This window comes from Nesoenas mayeri (genome assembly GCF_963082525.1).
Source record: "Nesoenas mayeri genome assembly, chromosome: 29".
Lineage (NCBI taxonomy): Eukaryota > Metazoa > Chordata > Aves > Columbiformes > Columbidae > Nesoenas > Nesoenas mayeri.
This window is the reverse complement of record NC_137561.1, coordinates 32,906-54,681: the sequence shown is the minus strand read 5'-3', so window position 1 is coordinate 54,681 and position 21,776 is coordinate 32,906. Positions and strand designations below refer to the sequence as shown.

Below are 21,776 nucleotides of genomic sequence, written 5' to 3'. Positions count from 1 at the left end.
CGTGTTTGTGTGTACTGGGTTATACTGGTTTCTACTGGTGTGTATTAGGCTGTATTGGTCAGTACTGGATGGTATTGATTTGTGCTGCTTTGCAGTGGTTTATACTGGTGTGTATTAGGTTATACGGGTCAGTGTTGGGTTCAATTGGTTCTTACTGGTTTATACTGGTGTGTATTAGATTATACGGGTCAGTATTGGGCTCTGTTGGCTCTTACTGGTTTGTAGTGGTTCATACTGGTTTATACGGGTGTGCGTTAGGTTATATTGGTCGGTATTGTATCCTGTTGGGTTTTATTGATTTGTGTTGGTTTATACTGGTTTATACTGGTTAGTACTGGCTAATACTGGTTTATAGTGGTTAGTACCGGTTTATAGTGGTTAGTACTAGTTTATACTGGCTAGCACTGGCTAGTACTGGTTAGTACTGGTTAGTACTGGTTTTGGGGCCCTGTGCAGGTGCTGCCGCCCCCCCCCAAGGCCTGGACCCCCAAACCTGTGGTGGAATACGAGCACCCACTGGGGCCCGATGGCAAGAAAGGTGGGGGGGGACACTTTGGGGGGGCTCTGGGTGACTTGGGGGGCCAGTCCCACTTTGGAGGGGCCTGGGGGGGGTCTGTTCCCCATTTAGGGGGGGTCTGGTTGACTTGGGGGGTCTGTCCCACTTTGGTGGGGTTAGGGGGGTCAGTCCCATTTTGGGGGGGTCTGTCCCACTTTGGTGGGGTTAGGGGGGTCAGTCCCATTTTGGGGGAGTCAGTCCCATTTCGGGGGGGTCTGTATCACTTTGGTGGGGTCTGGGGGGTCAGTCCCATTTTGGGGGGGTCTCTATCACTTTGGTGGGGTCTGGGGGGTCAGTCCCACATTGGGGGGGTCAGTCCCACTTTGGGGAGGTCTGTCCCATTTTGGGGGGGTCTGTCCCACTTGGGGGGATCGGGGGGCTCAGTCCCATTTTGGGGGGCTCAGTCCCATTTTGGGGGGGTCTGTATCACTTTGGTGGGGTCAGTGGGGGTCAGTCCCACTTTGGGGGGGTCTGTCCCACTTGGTGGGGTTGGGGGGGGTCAGTCCCATTTTGGGGGGGTCTGTATCACTTTGATGGGGTCTGGGGGGTCAGTCCCACTTTGGGGGGTCAGTCCCATTTTGGGGGGTCTGTATCACTTTGGTGGGGTTGGGGGATCAGTCCCACTTTGGGGGAGTCAGTCCCATTTTGGGGGCGTCTGTATCACTTTGATGGGAGTCTGGGGGGGGGGTCAGTCCCACTTTGGGGGTGACCCCCCCCTATTTTTGGGGTGTAGCCACAGGGGTGCCGCTGCCCCCCTCCTACAGCCCGCGCTATGTGGAGGCCGCCTGGGCCGGCTGGTGGGAGCGGGGGGGCTTCTTCACCCCCCCCCAAAACCCAGAGGGGGGGTCCCCAATATTAAGCATGGTGCTGCCCCCCCCCAATGTCACCGGCTCCCTCCACCTGGGTCATGCGCTGGGGGTGACATTGCAGGACGTCATTGCCAGATGGTCAGTGGGGGGGACACACAATATGGGGGGGTCCTGGGGGGTGTATTTGGGGTTGGGGGGGCAGATTTGGGGCATTATTGGGGGGGCTGGGGGGTGAATTTGGGGTATTATTGGAGGTTTATTTGGGGTTGGGGGGGGTATTTGGGGCATTATTGGGGGGTCTGGGGGGTGCATTTGGGTCTGGGGGGGGGTAATTGGGGGCATTATAGGGGGTATTTGGGGCATTATTGGGGGGTCTGGGGGGTGTATTTGGGTCTGGGGGGGGTAATTGGGGTCATTATGGGGGGGATTTGGGGCATTATTGGGGGTTCTGGGGAGTGTATTTGGGGCTGGGGGGGTAATTGGGGTCATTATGGGGGGTATTTGGGGCATTATTGGGGGGTATTGGAGATGGGGGGGTTAATTGGGGTCATTATTGGGGGTCCTGGGGGTGTATTTGGGGTTGGGGGGGCAGATTTGGGTCATTATTGGGGGTCCTGGCGGTGTATTTGGGGCTGGGAGGGTAAATTTGGGGCATTATTGGGGGGTCTGGGGTCACCAGGGGGTGATGGGGGGGGGGGAGGTGTCCCCCCCATTTTTGGGGTCCCTCCCCCACTTTTGGGGTGCCCCGTGTTTTAGGCGCCGCATGCAGGGCTGGACGGTGCTGTGGCTGCCGGGGACCGACCACGCGGGGATCGCCACGCAGGTCACCCCAATGTGTCCCCAATGTGTCCCCAATGTCCCCAGCGTGTCCCCAGCATGTCCCCAATGTGTCCCCAATGTGTCCCCATTGCTGTCCCCAGGTGGTGGTAGAGCGCTGGCTGTGTCCCCATTGCTGTCCCCATTGCTGTCCCCAGTGTGTCCCCAATGCGTCCCCATGTCCCCATTGATGTCCCCCATGTGTCCCCATTGATGCCCCCCTGTGTCCCCATGTCTCCCATGTGTCCCCATGTCTCCCATGTGTCCCCAGTGTGTCCCCATTGCTGCCCCCAATGTGTCCCCAGGCAGTGGTGGAGCGCTGGCTGTGGGAGCAGCTGTCCCCATTGCTGTCCCCATTGCTGTCCCCATTGCTGTCCCCATTGCTGTCCCCAGTGTGTCCCCATTGATGTCCCCCATGTGTCCCCATTGATGTCCCCAATATGTCCCCAGGCGGTGGTTGAGCACTGGATGTGGGAGCAGCTGTCCCCATTGATGTCCCCAGTGTGTCCCCATTGATGTCCCCAATGTGTCCCCATGTCCCCAATGTGTCCCCATTGTCCCCAGGCGGTGGTGGAGCGCTGGCTGTGGGAGCAGCTGTCCCCATTGATGTCCCCAGTGTGTCCCCATTGATGTCCCCAATGTGTCCCCATGTCCCCAATGTGTCCCCAGGCAGTGGTTGTGCACTGGCTGTGACAGCAGCTGTCCCCATTGCTGTCCCCATTGCTGTCCCCCATGGGTCCCTCATGTGTCCCCATGTCCCCAACGTGTCCCCATTGTCCCCAGGCGGTGGTGGAGCGCTGGCTGTGGCAGCAGCGGGGGCTGCGGCGCCAGGACCTTCCCCCCGACCGGTTCCTGGAGGCCGTTTGGGACTGGAAACACCGGTGAGGGGACACGGGGACACCCCATTGTCACCCCATTGTCACCCTTGGTGTCCCCAACCGTGTCCCCAACCGTCTCCCCAGGCATGGGGACCAGATCCTGCAGCAGCTGCGGGCGCTGGGGGCGTCGCTGGATTGGAGCCGCTGCACCTTCACCATGGACTCCGTGAGTGTCCCCAATGTCCCCAAGTGTCCCCAATGTCCCCAAGTGTCACTTGTCACCAAAGGGCTTCTCATGGGTGACAACCGAGGTGTTTGTGGGGTTGCACCAGGATGAGATGATCCCCAAGTGTGTCCCCAAACGTGTCCCCAAATGTCCCCAGGGGTGTCCCCAATGTCCCCAGTGTCCCCAGGGATGACCCCAATGGTGTCCCCAATGTCCCCAATGGTGTCCCCAATGTCCCCAGTGTCCCCAGGGATGACCCCAGGGGTGTCCCCAATGTCCCCAATGTTGTCCCCAATGTCCCCAGTGTCCCCAGGGATGACCCCAGGGGTGTCCCCAATGTCCCCAATGTTGTCCCCAGTGTCCCCAGGGGTGTCCCCAATGTCCCCAGTGCCCCCAGAGATGACGCCAGGGGTGTCCCCAATGTCCCCAGTGGTGTCCCCAGTGTCCCCAGGGATGACCCCAGGGGTGTCCCCAGTGTCCCCAGGGGTGTCCCCAATGGTGTCCCCAGTGTCCCCAGGGATGACCCCAAGGGTGTCCTCAATGTCCCCAATGTTGTCCCCAATGTCCCCAGTGTCCCCAGGGATGACCCCAGGGGTGTCCCCAATGTTGTCCCCAATGTCCCCAGGGATGACCCCATGGGTGTCCCCAATGTCCCCAATGTTGTCCCCAAATGTCCCCAGTGTCCCCAGGGGTGTCCCCAATGTCCCCAATGTCCCCAGTATCTCCAGGGATGACCCCAGGGGTGTCCCCAATGTCCTCAATGTTGTCCCCAATGTCCCCAGTGTCCCCAGGGATGACCCCAGGGGTGTCCCCAATGTCCCCAGTGTTGTACCCAATGTCCCCAGTGTCTCCAGGGATGACCCCAGGGGTGTCCCCAGTGATGTCCCCAATGATGTCCCTAATGTCCCCAATGTTGTCCCCAATGTCCCAGGGTTTCTCGGGAGCGGTGACCGCGGCGTTTGTCCGTCTGCACCGGGACGGACTGATCCGGCGCGACCGGCGACTGGTGAACTGGAGCTGTGCCCTTAGGAGCGCGCTGGCCGACGTGGAGGTCAGTGTCCCCAAGTGTCCCCAAGTGTCCCCAAGTGTCCCCAAAGTGGCCCCAAAGTGGCCCTGCAATGGGCGCTGCTGGATGTGGGGGTGAGAGTGGCTCCAAATGTCACCCAAGTGACCACAGAGTGGTCTTAAAGGGACCCCTAACTGTCCCCAGAGTGTCCCTAAAGTGTCCCCAAGTTGTCACTAAAGTGTCCCCAAAGTGGCCCTGCAATGTGCACTGGTGGATATGGGGGTGAGAATGTCCCTGAATGTCCCCAAAGTGGCCCTGCAATGTGCACTGGTGGACATGAAGCCAAGAGTGTCCCCAAAGTGTCCCCAGCTGTCCCCAATGTCCCCAGGTGGAGTGGCGGGCGCTCTCGGGCCCCACGTCCCTACGTGTCCCCGGGTGTCCCCAACCTGTCACCTTCGGTGTCCTCGTCACCTTCGCCTACCCCGTGGAGGGAACAGACAGTGAGTGTCCCCCATGTCCCCGAGTGTCCCCCATGTCCCCAGGTGTCCCCTATGTCCCTGAATGTCCCCGAATGTCCCCTTGTCCCCAGACCTGGAGGTCCCTGTTGCCACCACTCGTCCTGAGACCATCCTGGGGGACGTGGCCGTGGCCGTGAACCCCAGTGACCCCCGTTACACGGTGAGGGGCGGGGCTTGGGAGGCAGGGGGCGGGGCTTAGGATGGAGTGGGCGGGGTTTGGGGGACAGTGGGCGGGGTTTGGGGGACAGTGGGCGGGGTTTGGGGAAAGTGGGCGGGGTTTGGGGACAGGAGGTGGAGACTTGGGACAGGGGGCAGGGGTTGGGGATAAGGGGGGCGTGGCTTGGAAAGGGGGCGTGGCTTTAAACAGGGGCATTGCTGCTGTGAAAGGGGCGGGGTCTGGAGACAAGGAGGGCGGGGTCTGGCGACAAGGGGGGCGGGGTCTGGCGGCAAGGGGGGCGGGGTCTGGCGGCAAGGGGGGCGGGGTCTGGCGGCAAGGGGGGCGGGGTCTGGCGGCAAGGGGGGCGGGGTCTGGCGGCAAGGGGGGGCGGGGTCTGGAGACAAGGGGGGGCGGGGTCTGGAGACAAGGGGGGCGGGGTCTGGAGACAAGGGGGCGGGGTTTTGAGACAAGGGGGCGTGGTCTGGGGAAGAGACCTGGCTGGTCTTAAAGGGCCAGTGCGCAGTGGGTGGGGGATGTGGAGTGGGTGGGGCTTCTGAATGGGTGGGGCGGGGCCTGCGCTGACTCCGCCCACCCCCCCCTGCAGCATCTGCATGGGCGCCGCCTGCGTCATCCAATCACGGGGCAGCTGCTGCCGCTCATCACCGACCCCAGTGTGGAGCCCGACTGGGGAACTGGTGACACTGGGGACAACGGGGACAATAGGGGGACACTGGGGATGGGGGAACTGGGGACACTGGGGATGAGGGAACTGGGGACACTAGTGACAATGGGGACATTGGGGACTTGGGGACACTTGGGGACATGGGGACATGTGGACAGGGGGACAAGGGGGGACAGGAGGACACTTGGGGACATGGAGGAACACACAGGGGACGGGGACATTGAGGACAGGGGGACATTGGGGACAGGGGTAACAGGGGTGTCCCTATGGCCCAGGTGCAGTGAAGGTGACAGTGACGGGGTGTTGAGGTGACAGGGATGTCCCCATTGTCCCCATATCCCCCTGTGTCCCTATATCCCTATTATCCCCTTGTCCCCATTGACCCCAATGTCCCCATTGTCCCCAGGTGCGGTGAAGGTGACAGGGATGTCCCAATTGTCCCCATGTCCCTATATCCCTATTATCCCCCATTGTCCCCAGGTGCGGTAAAGGTGACAGGGATGTCCCCATATCCCCATGTCCCCCTGTGTCCCCATATCCCCCTGTGTCCCTATATCCCCATTGACCCCAATGTCCCCATTGTCCCCATATCCCCTTGTCCCAGGTATGGTGAAGGTGACAGGGATGTCCCCATTGTCCCCATGTCCCCCTGTGTCCCTATATCCCCATTGACCCCAATGTTCCCATTGACCCCAATGTCCCCATTGTCCCCATATCCCCTTGTCCCAGGTATAGTGAATGTGACAGAGTTGTCCCCATTGTCCCCATGTCCCCATATCCTCCTGTGTCCCTATGTCCCCATTGTCCCCAATGTCCCCATTGTCCCCAGGTGCGGTGAAGGTGACAGGGATGTCCCCATTGTCCCGAAGTCCCCATATCCCCCTGTGTCCCTATATCCCCATTGACCCCAATGTCCCCATTGTCCCCATATCCCCTTGTCCCAGGTATGGTGAAGGTGACAGGGATGTCCCCATTGTCCCCATGTCCCCCTGTGTCCCAATGTCCTCATTGACCCCAATGTCCTCATTGACCCCAGGTGCGGTGAAGGTTACAGGGATGTCCCCATTATCCCCATGTCCCCCATGTCCCTATATCCCTATTATCCCCCATTGACCCCAATGTCCCCATTGTCCCCAATGTCCCCAGGTGCGGTGAAGGTGACCCCCGGTCACAGTCCCCAGGACCTGCTGCTGGCCCGTTCCCACGGGCTGCCCGTTGTCACCGTCATCGGGGACGATGGCACCTTGTGTCCCCCAGACGGGGGTTGGCTGCAGGTACCGCCCCCCAAAGTGTCCCCAAAGTGTCCCCAAACTCTCCCCATGTCCCCAGCCCTGGCCCTTGGCCCCAAACTGTGTCTCTGTCCCCAAACCACATCCCCCAATTGGGTCCCCACGATGTCCCCATTGTCCCTATTGTCCCCACGATGTCACCATTGTCCCCACGATGTCCCCATTGTCCCCATTACTGCCATATCCCCATTGTCCCCATGATGTCCCCATTGTCCCCATTGTCCAAACGATGTCCCCATTGTCCCATTGTCCCCATTATCCCCATTGTCCCCACGATGTCCCCATTGTCCCCATTACTGCCATGTCCCCACTGTCCTCACTGTCCCCATTATCCCCATTATCCCCATTACTGCCATATCCCCCTGGTCCCCACAATGTCCCCATTGTCCCCATTGTCCCCATTACTGCCATATCCCCATTGTCCCCACGATATCCCCATTGTCCCCATTATCCTCATTATCCCCATTACTGCCATATTCTCATTGTCCCCATGATGTCCCCATTGTCCCCATTATCCCCATTGTCCCCATTATCCCCATTACTGCCTTATCCCCATTATCCCCACGATGTCCCCATTGTCCCCATTGTCCCCATTATCCCCATTACTGCCATATCCCCATTGTCCCCACGATGTCCCCATTGTCCCTATTGTCCCCATTATCCCCGTTACTGCCATATCCCCATTGTCCCCACGATGTCCCCATTGTCCCCAGGGCGTCCACCGATTCGCTGCTCGTCCCCTGGTGGTGGAAGCTCTGGCCAATCGGGGGCTGTTCCGGGGCAGCCAGGACCACCCTATGACCCTCCCCCTCTGCAGGTACCGTGTCCAGAATGTCCCCAAGTGTCCTCAAGTGTCCCCAAGTGTCCCCAAGTGCCACTGTCCCCTGTGTCCCCGCAGCCGCTCCGGGGACGTCATCGAGTACCTGATGAAAAGTCAATGGTTCCTGCGCTGCCAAGAAATGGCCGAGCGTGCGCGGGAGGTGACAACGGGGACGCCTGGGTCCCTTGGGGCACTCCTGGGTCCCTTCCTGAACTCCTGGGTCCCTTGGGGCACTCCTCGGTCCCTTCCGAACTCCTCGGTCCCTCCTGGACCTATGGGTTCCTTGGGGTCCTCCTGGGTCCCTCCCGAACTCCTGGGTGCCCCCAAAACTCCTGGGTCCCTTCCTGAACTCCTGGGTCCCTTCCTGAACCCCTGGGTCCCTCCTGGACCTGTGGGTCCCCTTCCCGAACTCCTGGGTCCCCTTCCCAAACTCCTGGGTCCCTTCCCGAACCCCTGGGTCCCTTCCCGAACCCCTGGGTCCCTTCCTGAACCCCTGGGTCCCTCCTGGACCTATGGGTCCCTTGGGGCACTCCTGGGTCCCTCCCCTGAACTCCTGGATCCCTCCCCTGAACTCCTGGGTCCCTCCCAAACTCCTGGGTCCCTTGGGGCACTCCTGGGTCCCCCCCGGACGCCTGGGTCCATCACTCCGCCCCCTGCAGGCCGTGACATCCGGGAAGCTCCAGCTCATCCCCAAGTTCCATGAGAAGAACTGGAAGACGTGGATGGACAATGTGGGGTGAGTGAGGGGACCCAGGAGTTCAGGAGGGGACCCAGGAGTTCGGGAGGGGACCCAGGCGTTCGGGGGGGGACCCAGGAGTTCGGGGGGGACCCAGGAGTTCGGGAGGGACTCAGGCGTTCGGGAGGGACCCAGGCGTTCGGGAGGGACCCAGGCGTTCGGGAGAGACCCAGGCGTCCGGGAGGGACCCAGGAGTTCGAGAGGGGATCCAGGTGTCTGGGAGGGGACCCAGGTGTTCAGGAGGGACCCAGGAGTTCGGGAGGGACCCAGGCATTCGGGAGGGACCCAGGCGTTCGAGAGGGGACCCAGGCATTCAGGAGGGACCCAGGCGTTCGGTAGGGACCCAGGCGTTCGGTAGGGACCCAGGCGTTCGGGAGGGACCCAGGCGTTCGGGAGGGACCCAGGCATTCGGGAGGGACCCAGGCGTTCGAGAGGGGACCCAGGCATTCAGGAGGGACCCAGGCGTTCGGTAGGGACCCAGGCGTTCGGGAGGGACCCAGGCGTTCGGGAGGGACCCGGGCGTTCGGGAGGGGACCCAGGCGTTCGGGAGGGGCCCAGGCGTTCGGGAGGGGCCCAGGCGTTCGGGAGGGACCCAGGCGTTCGGGAGGGGACCCGGGCATTCAGGAGGGACCCAGGCGTTCGGGAGGGACCCAGGCGTCCGGGTTCTGCCCCCCACCCCCGCAGGGACTGGTGCCTGTCACGCCAGCTGTGCTGGGGTCACCGTGTCCCCGCCTTCCGGGTGACGTCACCGGAGGGTCCCGGGGGTCCCGAGTCGCCCCCCCCCCGATGGGCTGTGGGTGGTGGGACCCACTCAGGACGCTGCCCGTGAAGCCGCCGCCCACGCGCTGCGCTGCCCCCCCCAGGACCTGCGGCTGCACCAAGGTAGGGACCCAGGCGTTCGGGAGGGACCCAGGCGTTCGGGAGGGACCCAGACCCCCCCAAAACTGCCCCTTGTCCCCCCCAAATCTTCCCCTTGTCCCCCCCCATGTTGTCACTGGCCCAGGGGGACCCAGGCGTTTGGGAGGGACCCAGGCATTCGGAAGGGACCCAGGCATTCGGGCGGGACCCAGACCCCCCCCAAATCTTCCCCTTTTCACCCCAAATCTTCCCATTGTCACCCCAACTCTTCCCCTTGTTCCCCCTCCAAACCCCCTTTGGTTCCCCCCAATTGGGCTCCGAGACCTTTTGGGGACTCCCCCTTGGACCCCCAAAATATTTGGGGTCCCCCCAAGATATTTGGGGTCCCTCTGACCCCCCTTGAACCCCCAAAATATTCAGGATCCTCCTGATCCCCCAAGTCTTTGGGGAACCCCCATGGACCCCCCCAGATATTTGGGGACCCCCCCCAGATATTTGGGGACCCCCCCATATTTGTGCCCCCAGACCCTGATGTTCTGGACACTTGGTTTTCCTCGGCCCTTTTCCCCTTTGCTGCACTGGGGTGGCCCCACCAGGTGACAATGGGGACAATGGGGACATTGGGGACATTGGGGGGACAGTGAGATAATGGGGACACTGGGGACAATGGGGTCTTGGGGACAATGGGGGCACAGGGGGACATTGGGGACAATGGGGACATTGAGAACACTCGGGGACAATAGGGGGACACTGGGGACAATAGGGGGACACTGGGGACTTTGAGGACACTTGGGGACATTGGGGACAATAGGGGGACACTGGGGACTTTGAGGACACTTGGGGACATTGGGGGGACATTGGGGACAATAGGGGGACACTGGGGACATTGAGGACACTTGGGGAGACTGGGGACAATGGGGGTCATGGGGACAATGGGGCACAGGGGGACAATGGGGGGACATTGGGGACAATGGGGACATTGAGGACACTTGGGGGCAATAGAGACATAGGGGATATTGGGACGGGGGACACTGGGGACATTGGGGGGACATTGAGGACACTTGGGGACATTGGGGACAACCAGGGGAGAGAGAGACATTTGGGGACACTGGGGACAATAGGGGGACACTGGGGACTTTGAGGACACTGGGGACAATGGGGCACAGGGGGACAATAGGGAGGACATTGGGGACAATGGGGACATTGAGGACACTTGGGGACATTGGGGGGACATTGAGGACACTTGGGGACAATGGGGACACTGGGAACATTGGGATGGGGGACACTGGGGACATTGGGGACAATCAGGGGAGAGGGAGACACTTGGGGACATTGGGGACAATAGGGGGACACTGGGGACTTTGAGGACACTTGGGGACATTGGAGACAATAGGGGGACATTGGGGGGACATTGAGGACACTTGGGGACAATGTGGGGACACGGAGGACATTGAGGGGACAGAGGGACATTGGGGACAATGGGGCGACAGGGGAAGACTGAGGCCATTGAGAACACTTGGAGCCATTGGAGACAATAGGGGGACAATGGGGGACAATGGGGACACTGGGAGGGGACAGGGGGATATTGGGGCCACTTGTGGCCATTGGGGACACCCCCCAGGTGACCTCGATGTCCCCAGAGCCCCGATTTGGGGCGGTTTTACCCCAATTCTCTGCTGGTGACGGGGAGCGACCTGCTGTTCTTCTGGGTGTCGCGCATGGTGATGCTGGGGCTGCAGCTCACGGGCCAGCTGCCCTTCACGCAGGTGACAATGCTGTCCCCAACGTCCCCAAGGGGCCACAAGTGGCCCCATGGCCCCCTCAGTGTCCCCATTGTCCCCATGTCCTCCCCCAGTATCCCCATTGTTCCTATGTCCCCCTCATTGTCACCATTGTCCCCATGATCCCGACCAGTATCCCCATTGTCCCTATGTCCCCTCTAGTATCCCCAGTGTCCCCATTGTCCCCTTGTCCCCCCCAGTATCCCAAATGTCCCCCCCAGTATCCCCAGTGTCCCCATTGTCCCTATTGTCTCCATGTCCCCCCCCAATATCTCCAATGTCCCCATTGTCTCCAATGTCCCCATGTCCCCCCCAGTATCCCCATTGTCCCAAATGTCCCTATTGTCACCACTGTCCTCTTGTCCCCCCCATTGTCCCCGTTGTCCTCCATTGTCCCCCCAGTATCCCCATTGTCCCCATATCCCCCCCCAGTATCCCCATTGTCCCTATGTCCCCCTCATGGTCCCCATGTCCCCCCCAGTATCCCCAATGTCCCCACTGTCCCCCCCAGTATCCCCAGTGTCCCCATTGTCCCTATTGTCTCCATGTCCCCCCCAGTATCTCCAATGTCCCCATCGTCCCAAATGTCCCCATTGTCACCACTGTCCCCTTGTCCCCCCCAGTATCCCCAATGTCCCCATTGTCCCCCTCAGTATCCCCAGTGTCCCCCCTGTCCCCCATTGTCCCCATATCCCCCTCAGTATCCCCAATGTTCCCCTGTCCCAAATGTCATCCTTGTCCCCAGAGACCCCATGTCCCCACTGTCCCCAATATCCCCATTGCCCCCACTGTCCCCATTGTCCCCAAATGTCCCCAAACATCCCCAGTATCCCCATTATCCCCGTTGTCCTCCATTGTCCCAAATGTCCCCCTTGTCCCCATTGTCCCCCCAGTATCCCCATTGTCCCCCATTGTCCCCATATCCCCCTCAGTATCCCCATTGTCCCCATTGTCCCCAATATCCCCATTGCCCCCACTGTCCCCATTGTCCCCCAATGTCCCCAGGTCCTCCTGCACTCCCTGATCCGCGACGCCCACGGCCGCAAGATGAGCAAATCCCTGGGGAACGTCATCGACCCCCGTGACATCATCACCGGGGCCACCCCCCAGGTACCGGTGACATCGGGGACCCCGTGGGGACCTTGGGGACACCCCCACCCCCCTTATTTACCGTAGGGTCTCCCATTATGGGGCAGGAGCTACGGGAGCGACTGAACCAACGCGGCCTCGACCCCCACGAGGTGGCACTGGCCACCGAGGGACAGGTAGAATCGTCCCCAAATTGCCTCTTTTCACCCCAAAAACCACCTTGGTGACCCCAAAAATCACCTTGGTGGCCCCAAAAGTGACCTCGCGGCCCCAAAAATTGGGGGTTCGGGGCTAAAAGTGATGGGTTTTTGGGGTGGAAAGTGAATGGTTTGGTCCCCACAGAGGCGGCAGTTTCCGCATGGGATCCCCGAGTGTGGCGCTGACGCGCTGAGGATGGCGCTGTGCGCGCATAATGTACACGGTAATGTCCCCAAGTGTCACCTGCTGTGTCCCCAACTGTCCCTTGTGTCCCTGTGCATGACCCTATGTGGATAATGTACATGGTAATGTCACCAAGTGCCACCAAATGTCCCTCACACCACCCCGTGACTATAATGGTGTCCCTATCCGTCCCCTGTGTGCACATAATGTACATGGTAATGTCACCAAGTGCCACCAAATGTCCCTCACACCACCCCGTGACTATAATGGTGTTCCCATCCGTCCCCTGTGTGCACATGGTGTACATGGTAATGTCCCCAAATGTCACCTGCTGTGTCCCCAGTTGTCCCTTGTGTCCCTGTGCATGACCCTATGTGGATAATGTACATGGTAATGTCACCAAGTGTCCCCAAATGTCCCTCACACCATCCCCATGTCCCTACGTGTCCCCAACGATCCCTACGTGTCCCCAATTGTCCCCCATGTCCCCAACACATCCCTCATGTCCCCAATACGTCCTCTGCGTCCCCAATTGTCCCCCACCATGTCCCCAACCATCCCTATGTGTCCCCAATTGTCCCACGTGTCTCCACGCATCCCCCATGACCCCAACTGTCCCCAATTGTCCCCAATGTCCCCAATAGTCCCTCCATGTCCCCAGTTGTCCCCCATGTCCCCAAATATCTCCAATGCGTCCCTCATGTCCCCAGCCTTCCTTGGTGTCCCCAGTGTGTCCCCAATGTCCCCAATAGTCCCTCCATATCCCCAGTTGTCCCCCATGTCCCCAAAGATCTCTATATGTCCCCAACGTGTCCCTTGGTGTCCCCAACGTGTCCCCAATAGTCCCTCCATGTCCCCAGTTCTCCCCCATGTCCCCAAATATCTCCAATGCGTCCCTCGTGTCCCCAGCCTTCCTTGGTGTCCCCAATGTGTCCCCAATGTCCCCAATAGTCCCTCCATATCCCCAGTTGTCCCCCATGTCCCCAAATACCTCTATGTGTCCCCAACATGTCCCTTGGTGTCCCCAACTTGTCCCCAACGTGTCCCCCATGTCCCCAATTGTCCCCTGTGTTCCCAATCACCCCCCCACGTCCCCAAATGTCCCTCCAGGTGCCGACGTCCGTCTGTCCGTCCCCGCCATCCTGTCCCAACGCCGCTTCTGCAACAAGGTCTGGAACGCCCTGCGCTTCGTGCTGGGGACCCTGCGCCCCGGGGACCAAATACGGGACCCCCAACAGGTATTGGGGTCTCCAACACCCCCACGATGTCCCCAAAACACCCACAATGTCCCCAACACACCCACAATGTCCCCAAACTCCCCAAAATGTCCTCAAAACCTCCCGGTGTCCCCAACTCCTTGAGGACCAGACCTGGGATCCCCAACAGGTAACGGGGTCCCCAACACCCCTAAAATGTCCCCAAAACATCCCCAGAATGTCCCAGATAGCCCCAAAATGTCCCCAGTGTCCCCCCCCAGTATCCCCATTGTCCCCCCAGTATCCCCATTGTCCCCACTGTCCCCCATTGTCCCCATATCCCCCCTCAGTATCCCCATTGTCCCCATCGTCCCAAATGTCCCCATTGTCACCACTGTCCCCATGTCCCCCCCAGTATCCCCAGTGTCCCCATTGTCCCCCTCAGTATCCCCAGTGTCCCCCTGTCCCCAATGTCACCCTTGTCCCCAGTGTCCCCATGTCCCCCTCAGTATCCCCAATGTCCCCATTGTCCCCTCCAGTATCCCCAATGTCCCCCTGTCCCCAATGTCACCCTTGTCCCCAGTGTCCCCATGTCCCTCCAGTATCCCCAATGTCCCCCTTGTCCCCCCCAGTATCCCCAATGTCCCCATGTCCCCCCCAGTATCCCCAATGTCCCCCTTGTCCCCCCAGTATCCCCAATGTCACCCTTGTCCCCAGTGTCCCCATGTCCCCCCCAGTATCCCCAATGTCCCCCATGTCCCCTCCAGTATCCCCGTTGTCCCCAAAACCCCCCCCAGGTTATATATTGGATTATATTCTACCAGGTCCAGGTCACTGATTGGATGTCGCGCTGGGTCCTGTCCCGATTGGCCGGTTCGGCTCGGGAGGCGAGTCGGGCGCTGGCGGCGCTGGAGCTGCAGGGGGCGCTATTGGCCATTCAGACCTTCTGGTTGCGCAACTTCTGCGATGTCTACCTGGTGTGTCCGTCCATCCGTCTGTCCCGTCTGTGGGGTGCTGGGGGTCTGTCTGTCTGTCCTGCCCAAGCTCTGGTTGTTCCTTGAGCGCTGAACCCAACCCATGGTCAATGGCGTCTGTCTGTCCATCCTGCTCACCCCATGGTAGATCCTTGACCATTGAACCCAGCCCATGGTCAATGGTGTCCGTCTGTCCATTCTGCTCACCCCATGGTAGATCCTTGACCATTGAACTCAACTAATGGTTGAGTGTTTCCATCTGTCTGTCTGTCCCACTCAACCTCTGGTGGCTACTTGAGTGTTGAACCCAACCCATGGTCAATGGTGTCTGTCTGTCCATCCTGCTCAACCCATGGTAGATTCTTGACCATGGAACCCAGCCCATGGTCAATGGTGTCTGTCTGTCCATCTTGCTCACCCCATGGTAGATCCTTGACCATTGAACCCAACCCATGGTCAATGGCGTCCATGTGTCTGTCCTGCTCACCCCATGGTAGATCCTTGATCATTGAACTCAACCCGTGGTTGAGTGTGTCCATCTGTCTGTCTGTCCCACTCAACCTCTGGTTGTTCCTTGAGCGTTGAACCCAACCCATGGTCAATGGTGTCTGTCCGTCTGTCCATCCTGCTCACCCCATGGTAGATCCTTGACCGTTGAACCCAACCCATGGTCAGTGGCGTTTGTCTGTCCATCCCTGACCCTGTGTCCGTACATCTGTCCATCCCTGACCCTATGTCCATCCCCATGACCTTCTACATCCCCATCAGCCCCACCATGTCTGTCTGTCCATCTGTCCCCAAACCCCCTTCTCCCCCCCATATCCATTCATCCATCCATCCCTGACCCCATATCCATCCGTTTGTCCATCCTTGACCCCGTATCCATCCATCTGTCCATCCCTGACCCCGTGTCCGTCTGTCTGTCCCCAGGAGGCCTCCAAGCCGCGTCTGTGTGTCCAGGACGTGCGGGTGACGCTGCTGACGTGTGCGGATCTGGGGCTGCGGCTCCTGGCCCCGTTCGCCCCATTTCTGGCCGAGGAGCTTTGGCAGCGTTTGCCCCACCCCCCTGGAGCCCCGCCCACCATTGGCCACGCCCCCTTCCCTGACCACGCCCACATGGTGAGTCACGCGGCGACCCCTGCGGGATGGGAGGTTTGGGGGGGCAGGGGGTCCAGAGGGGTTTTGTGTCCCTGTGTCCCCCCATTGCATCCCCATGTCCCCCCATTGCATCCCCATGTCCCCTCCTGGGGGGTTTTATGTCTCCCTGACACCCCCATGTCATATCCTGGGAGGTTTCATGTCCCCATGTCGCCGTGACACCCCCATGTCACCCCCATGTCCCCCTGACCCCCCCATGTCCTAATGTCCCTCCCATGTCCCCACATCCCCTCTCACGGGGTCTCAGGTCCATATGTCCTCCCCATGTCCTCCTGATCCCTCATATCCCCCTCCAGGGGTCTCGTGTCCCCTTGTCCCCCCCATATCCCAATATCCCCTCTTGGGGGGGGGGGGGGGGTTGTGACCCCTGATCCCCTATGTTCCCTTGACCCCCCCACATTGTGTCCCCATGTCCCCTCCCGGGTGGGTTTTGTCCCCTCCTGACCCCACCATGTGTCCCCCCATGTCCCCATTTGGGAGGCTCTTGTGCCTTGGGGCAACCAAGATGGCCGCCAGACTTCACGTCCCATCAGGCCTTGGCGTGGCCAAAATGGCCGCCAAACGACACATCCCAGCATGCCCTGGGATGGCCAATATAACCACTGGGTATTGGGCTTCCCATCAGGCCCTGGGGCATCCAATATGGCCGCCAAATGACACATCCTTTCAGGCCTTGGCATGACAAATATGGCCACCAAGCATCACATAAAAGGACACATCCCAGCATGCCCTGGGATGGCCAATACGGCCACTAGGGGTTGGGTGTCCCATCAGGCCTTGGAGCATCCAGTATGGCCACCATAAGACACATCCTAGCATGCCTTAGGGTTCCCAATATGGCCGCCACTCAGCTCCCCAATTCCCAGCATACCCTAGGCTGTCCAAGATGGCGGCTCCCATGGAGGGCGGCCATGTTGGCGATGGGCGCATCCCCCATTGGCCACCAAACGCCCCATCCCAACATACCCTGGGGCAGACAATATGGCCGCCACTCAGGCCCCCAATTCCCAGCATGCCCTGGGGTGGCCAAGATGGCTGCCAAATGACACACCCCCGTCCCCTGTGTCCCCCCCCAGGCCCATTGGTGCGACCCGCGGTTGGAGGCGGATGTGGCGGCCATGTTGGATTTGGTGCGTGCAGCACGGGGCCTGCGTGACGTCTTCGGCCTGCGTGGGGCCCGCCCCCCCGGTGAGTCACGTGGCAAGATGGCCGACGGGGTGGTGGGGGGAATCCGTGTCCCAGCAAGCCTTGGGGTGCCCCATATGACCGCTAGAGATTTGGTGTCCCATCAGGCCTTAGGGCAACCAATATGGCCGCCACATGACACATCCCAGCACACCTTGGGGAAACCAATATGGCTGCCAAGGGGTGTAGTCCTATGAGGTCTTGGGGCAACCAATATGGCCGCCACAAGACACATCCCAGCATGGCCTGGGGTGGCCAATATGGCCGCTAGGGATTGGGTTTCCCATCAGGCCTTGGGGCAACCAATATGGCTGCCACATGACACATCCCAGCACACCTTGGAGCAACCAATATGGCCACCACAAGACACATCCCAGCATGCCTTGTGGCAACCAATATGGCCGCCACAAGACACATCCCAGCATGCCTTGGGGCAACCAATATGGCCGCCACATGACACATCCCAGCATGCCTTGGGGCAACCAATATGGCCGCCACAAGACACATCCCAGCATGCCTTGTGGCAACCAATATGGCCACCACATGACACATCCCAGCATGCCTTGGGGTTCCCAATATGGCCGCCACATGACACATCCCAGCATGCCTTGTGGCAACCAATATGGCCGCCACAAGACACATCCCAGCATGCCTTGGGGCAACCAATATGGCCACCACAAGACACATCCCAGCATGCTTTGGGGCAACCAATATGGCCACCACAAGATACATCCCAGCATGCTTTGGGGCAACCAATATGGCCACCACAAGACACATCCCAGCATGCCTTGGGGTTCCCAATATGGCCGCCACAAGACACATCCCAGCACGCCTTGGGGCAACCAATATGGCCTCCACAAGACACATCCCAGCATGCCTTGGGGTTCCCAATATGGCCACCACTCAGCTCCCCAATTCCCAGCATGCCCTGGGCTGTCCAAGATGGCGGCTCCCATAGGGGGCGGCCATGTTGGCGGTGGGCGCATCCCCCATTGTCCTGTTCCCGCAGTGGCCGTGCGCTGCCCCGTCCCGGGCTCTGATTGGCTGTCGGCGCTGGGTCCCACTCTGCAGGCGCTGAGTGGGGCGGGGTCTCTGAAGCTCCTCCCCCCGGGGGCGGAGTCTCCCATGGGCCCCGGGTGGGTGGGGGCGCCGGCGGGAAACGACACCCACGTGTTCATTGGGCTGCAGGTGAGGGTGCGGTTGGGGGGGACCCAGGTTTGGGGGGTGCTGGGGGGCATATTGGGGGACACTGGGGGGACTGGGGGACACTGGGGATTGGGGGATATTGGGGGACACTGGGAGGGATTGGGGGACACTGGGGAGAACTGGGGGGAACTAGGGGGGTTGGGGGACACTGGGGAGAACTGGGGGACATTGGGGATTGGGGAACACTGGGAAGAACTGGGGGACACTGGGGATTGGGGGACACTGGGGAAAACTGGGGGACACTGGGGGGATTGGGGGACCCTGGGGGTATTGGGGGACACTGGGAAGAACTGGGGGACACTGGGGGGATTGGGGGACACTGGGAAGAACTGGGGGACACTGGGGATTGGGGGACACTGGGGAAAACTGGGGGACACTGGGGGGATTGGGGGACCCTGGGGGTATTGGGGGACACTGGGAAGAACTGGGAGACACTGGGGGGATTGGGGGACACTGGGAAGAACTGGGGGACACTGGGGATTGGGGGACCCCTGGGGATTGTGGGATATTGGGGGACACTGGGGAGAACTGGGGGGAACTGGGGAATTGTGGGATAGTGGGGGACACTGGGGGGAACTGGGGGGATTGGGGGACCCCTGGGGATTAGGGGATATTGGGGGACACTGGGGAGAACTGGGGGACACTGGGAGGATTGGGGGACACTGGGGGGATTGGGGGACACTGGGAGGATTAGGGGATATTGGGAGACACTGGGGAGAACTGGGGGGAACTGGGGGATTGGGGGACACTGGGGATTGGGGGACATTGAGGACACTGGTTACTGGGGGGACTTGTGGACATTGGGGTACCCTGGAGGATTTGGGGGTGACCCCCAGAGTATTGGGGGACCCTGGGGGTCCCCAATTTGTCCCCCCCAGGGGCTGTTGGACCCATCGGCCGCTCGGACCCAAATCCAAACCCGCATCCTTGGCCTCCAGCGGCGCCTGCGGGGAATCCAGGGGACCCAGGCGTCCGGGGAGGGGACCCAGGCGTCTGGGGGGACCCAGGTGTCCGGGGAGTGGACCCAGGCGTCCGGGGACATCCCTACCTCATCCACCAAACACCAGGAGGTAAGACCCCTTTGTTAAGCTAATTAGCATCGTTCTAGACACGCAGGGGCTGCCTCATTAACCTAATTAAGGGAGGGGAAGGTTAATTAGCATCTCCCTTCGTTAGCGCTGCCCTCGTTAACGAGGGTTATTTGTGTCACCCCCCCCTCCTCCCCCCAGGTTGCCGTTCTACATGCGGAACTCGCCCGATTAACCCAAGCACTGCGGGCGCTGGACGGGGACCCAGGCGTCCGGGGAGGGGACCCAGGCGTCCGGGGGGACCCTGCCCCGCAATAAACCCACCCCCACAAGGAGCCACTAATGAGTCCCCAGCTTCATGTTTGTTAATTAGAGCGACAGGTCACGTGAGGCAGGGTTGGGCTGAGGGGTGGGAGGGGACCCAGGTGTCCGGGAGGGACCCAGGTGTCCGGGGGGGACCCAGGTGTCCAGGAGGGACCCAGGTGTCCGGGAGGGACCCAGGTGTTCGGAGGGGACCCAGGATCTTGGGAGGGACCCAGGCGTTCGGGGGGGATCCTGGAGACTAGGGAGGGACCCCCCGAAGTCCGGGGGGGGCCATGTGTCCAAGGGGGACCCAGGCGTCCGAGAGGGGACCCAGGCGTCCGGGAGGGGACTCAGAAGTCTGGGGGGGGCAGACCCAGGAGTTCATGGGGGGACCCAGGAGTTCAGGGGGAACCCCAAAGTTCATGGGGGACCCAGGCGTCCGGGAGGGGACCCAGGAGTTCGGGAGGGGACCCAGGAGTTCAGGAGCGACCCAGGAGTGCCCTAATGGACCCAAGAGTTCAGGAGGGACCCAGGAGTTCGGGGGAACCCAGGTATTTGGGAGGGACCCAGGAGTTCAGGGGAGGACCCAGGCGTCCGGGAGGGGGACCCAGGCATCCGGGCTCCGCCCCCTGGTGCCGGTGGGACCCGGGAAGCATCAGCGGGAGGTGACACCGATGTTGTTGTCACCGCGATGTGACCGTCACTTTGAATGACACCGGCGCTGTCACCAGCGTTGTCACCGCGATGTGACCCCCGGGATTGTCACCTCCTGCCACACCAGGTACCTATCACCCCCATATGTCCCCTCTGTGTCCCCTCCTTGTCCCCCCCATGTCCCTTTCATGTCCCCCCATGTCCCTTGTGTCCCCTTCATGTCCCCATTGTGTCCCCCATAGGGTCCCCTATGTCACCTATACTGTCCCCTCTGTGCCTTCTCCTTGTCGCCTCCATATCTCCTTTGTGTCCCTTGTGTCCCCCATAATGTCCCCTCCTTGTCACCTCCATGTCCCCCCATGTCCCCTGTGTCTCCCATAATGTCCCCTCCTTGTCACCCCCATGTCCCCCCATGTCCCTTGTGTCCCCCATAATGTCCCCTCCTTGTCACCCCCATGTCCCTTGTGTCCCCCATAATGTCCCCTCCTTGTCACCCCCATGTCCCCCCATGTCCCTTGTGTTCCCCATAATGTCCCCTCCTTGTCACCCCCATGTCCCCCCATGTCCCTTGTGTCCCCCATAATGTCCCCTCCTTGTCACTCCCATGTCCCCCCATGTCCCTTGTGTCCCCCATAATGCCCCCTCCTTGTCACCCCCATGTCCCTTGTGTCCCCTCCTGGGGTTCCCAGTGTCCCCCATAATGTCCCCATAACGTCCCCCCATTACTCCTGGTGTCACCCCCATGTCCCCTGTGTCCCTCTTGGTTTCCCCATAATGTCCCCTCCTTGTTCCCCCCCATGCCCCCTTCATGTCCCGCCATGTCCCTTGTGTCCCCCATAATGTCCCCCCCTTGTGTCCCCTCCATGTCCCCCCATGTCCCCTTTGTGTCCCCCCAGGTCCCATGGCCGAGCGCTGTCCCCAATCCGGGGAGGTGACAACCGCCTCCCCCGGTGTCACCGTCATCATCACTGTCACCGCGGCCGATGACGACGGGGACATTGGGGACAATGGGGACGTCTTGGTCACCAGTGACACCAGACACGGGGACAAGGACATTGGGGACAGGAATGTCCCATCCTATGGGGACAAGGATGTTGGGGACACAGATGTCACGGCCCTAAGGGACATTGGGGACAGGGATGTCACCACTCCAAGGGAGAAGGACACTGGGGACAAGGACGTTGGGGACAGGGATGTCCCATCTATTGGGGACAAGGGCATTAGGGACGGGGACATTGGGGACAGGGATGTCCCATCTCTTGGGGATAATGATATTTGGGACACAGATGTCCCAGCTCTAAGGGACATTGGGGAAAAGGGACTTGGGGACAGGGATGTCCCATCCTATGGGGACAAGGGCTTTGGGGACACAGATGTCATGACCATAAAGGACATTGGGGACAAAGACATTGGGGACAAGGACATTGGGGACAGGGATGTCCCATCCTATGGGGACAAGGACGTTGGGGACACAGATGTCACAGGTGTGAGGGACATCGGGAACAAAGACATTGGGGACAAGGACATTTG

The 21,776-nt window shown here is 60.6% G+C and overlaps 1 protein-coding gene across 1 annotated transcript; it reads left to right on the top strand.

The window, feature by feature from the left end:
- Positions 1-1,366: 1,366 nt before the first annotated feature.
- Positions 1,367-19,607, top strand: LOC308050651 (valine--tRNA ligase, mitochondrial-like; the record flags this gene model as incomplete). The annotated part of the gene is given in 27 exon segments (XM_080360807.1): positions 1,367-1,503; positions 2,122-2,188; positions 2,965-3,062; positions 3,144-3,225; positions 4,157-4,276; positions 4,620-4,731; positions 4,821-4,909; positions 5,511-5,601; positions 6,735-6,862; positions 7,591-7,694; positions 7,776-7,857; positions 8,357-8,433; positions 9,118-9,198; positions 9,200-9,315; positions 9,817-9,887; positions 10,932-11,057; positions 12,078-12,182; positions 12,269-12,337; positions 12,504-12,582; positions 13,653-13,780; positions 14,563-14,715; positions 15,643-15,831; positions 16,947-17,058; positions 18,065-18,243; positions 19,140-19,247; positions 19,290-19,331; positions 19,491-19,607. Coding segments are annotated over 27 exon segments (2,811 nt in total). The 5' UTR covers positions 1,367-1,417.
- Between the last annotated feature and the right edge of the window lie 2,169 nt (positions 19,608-21,776).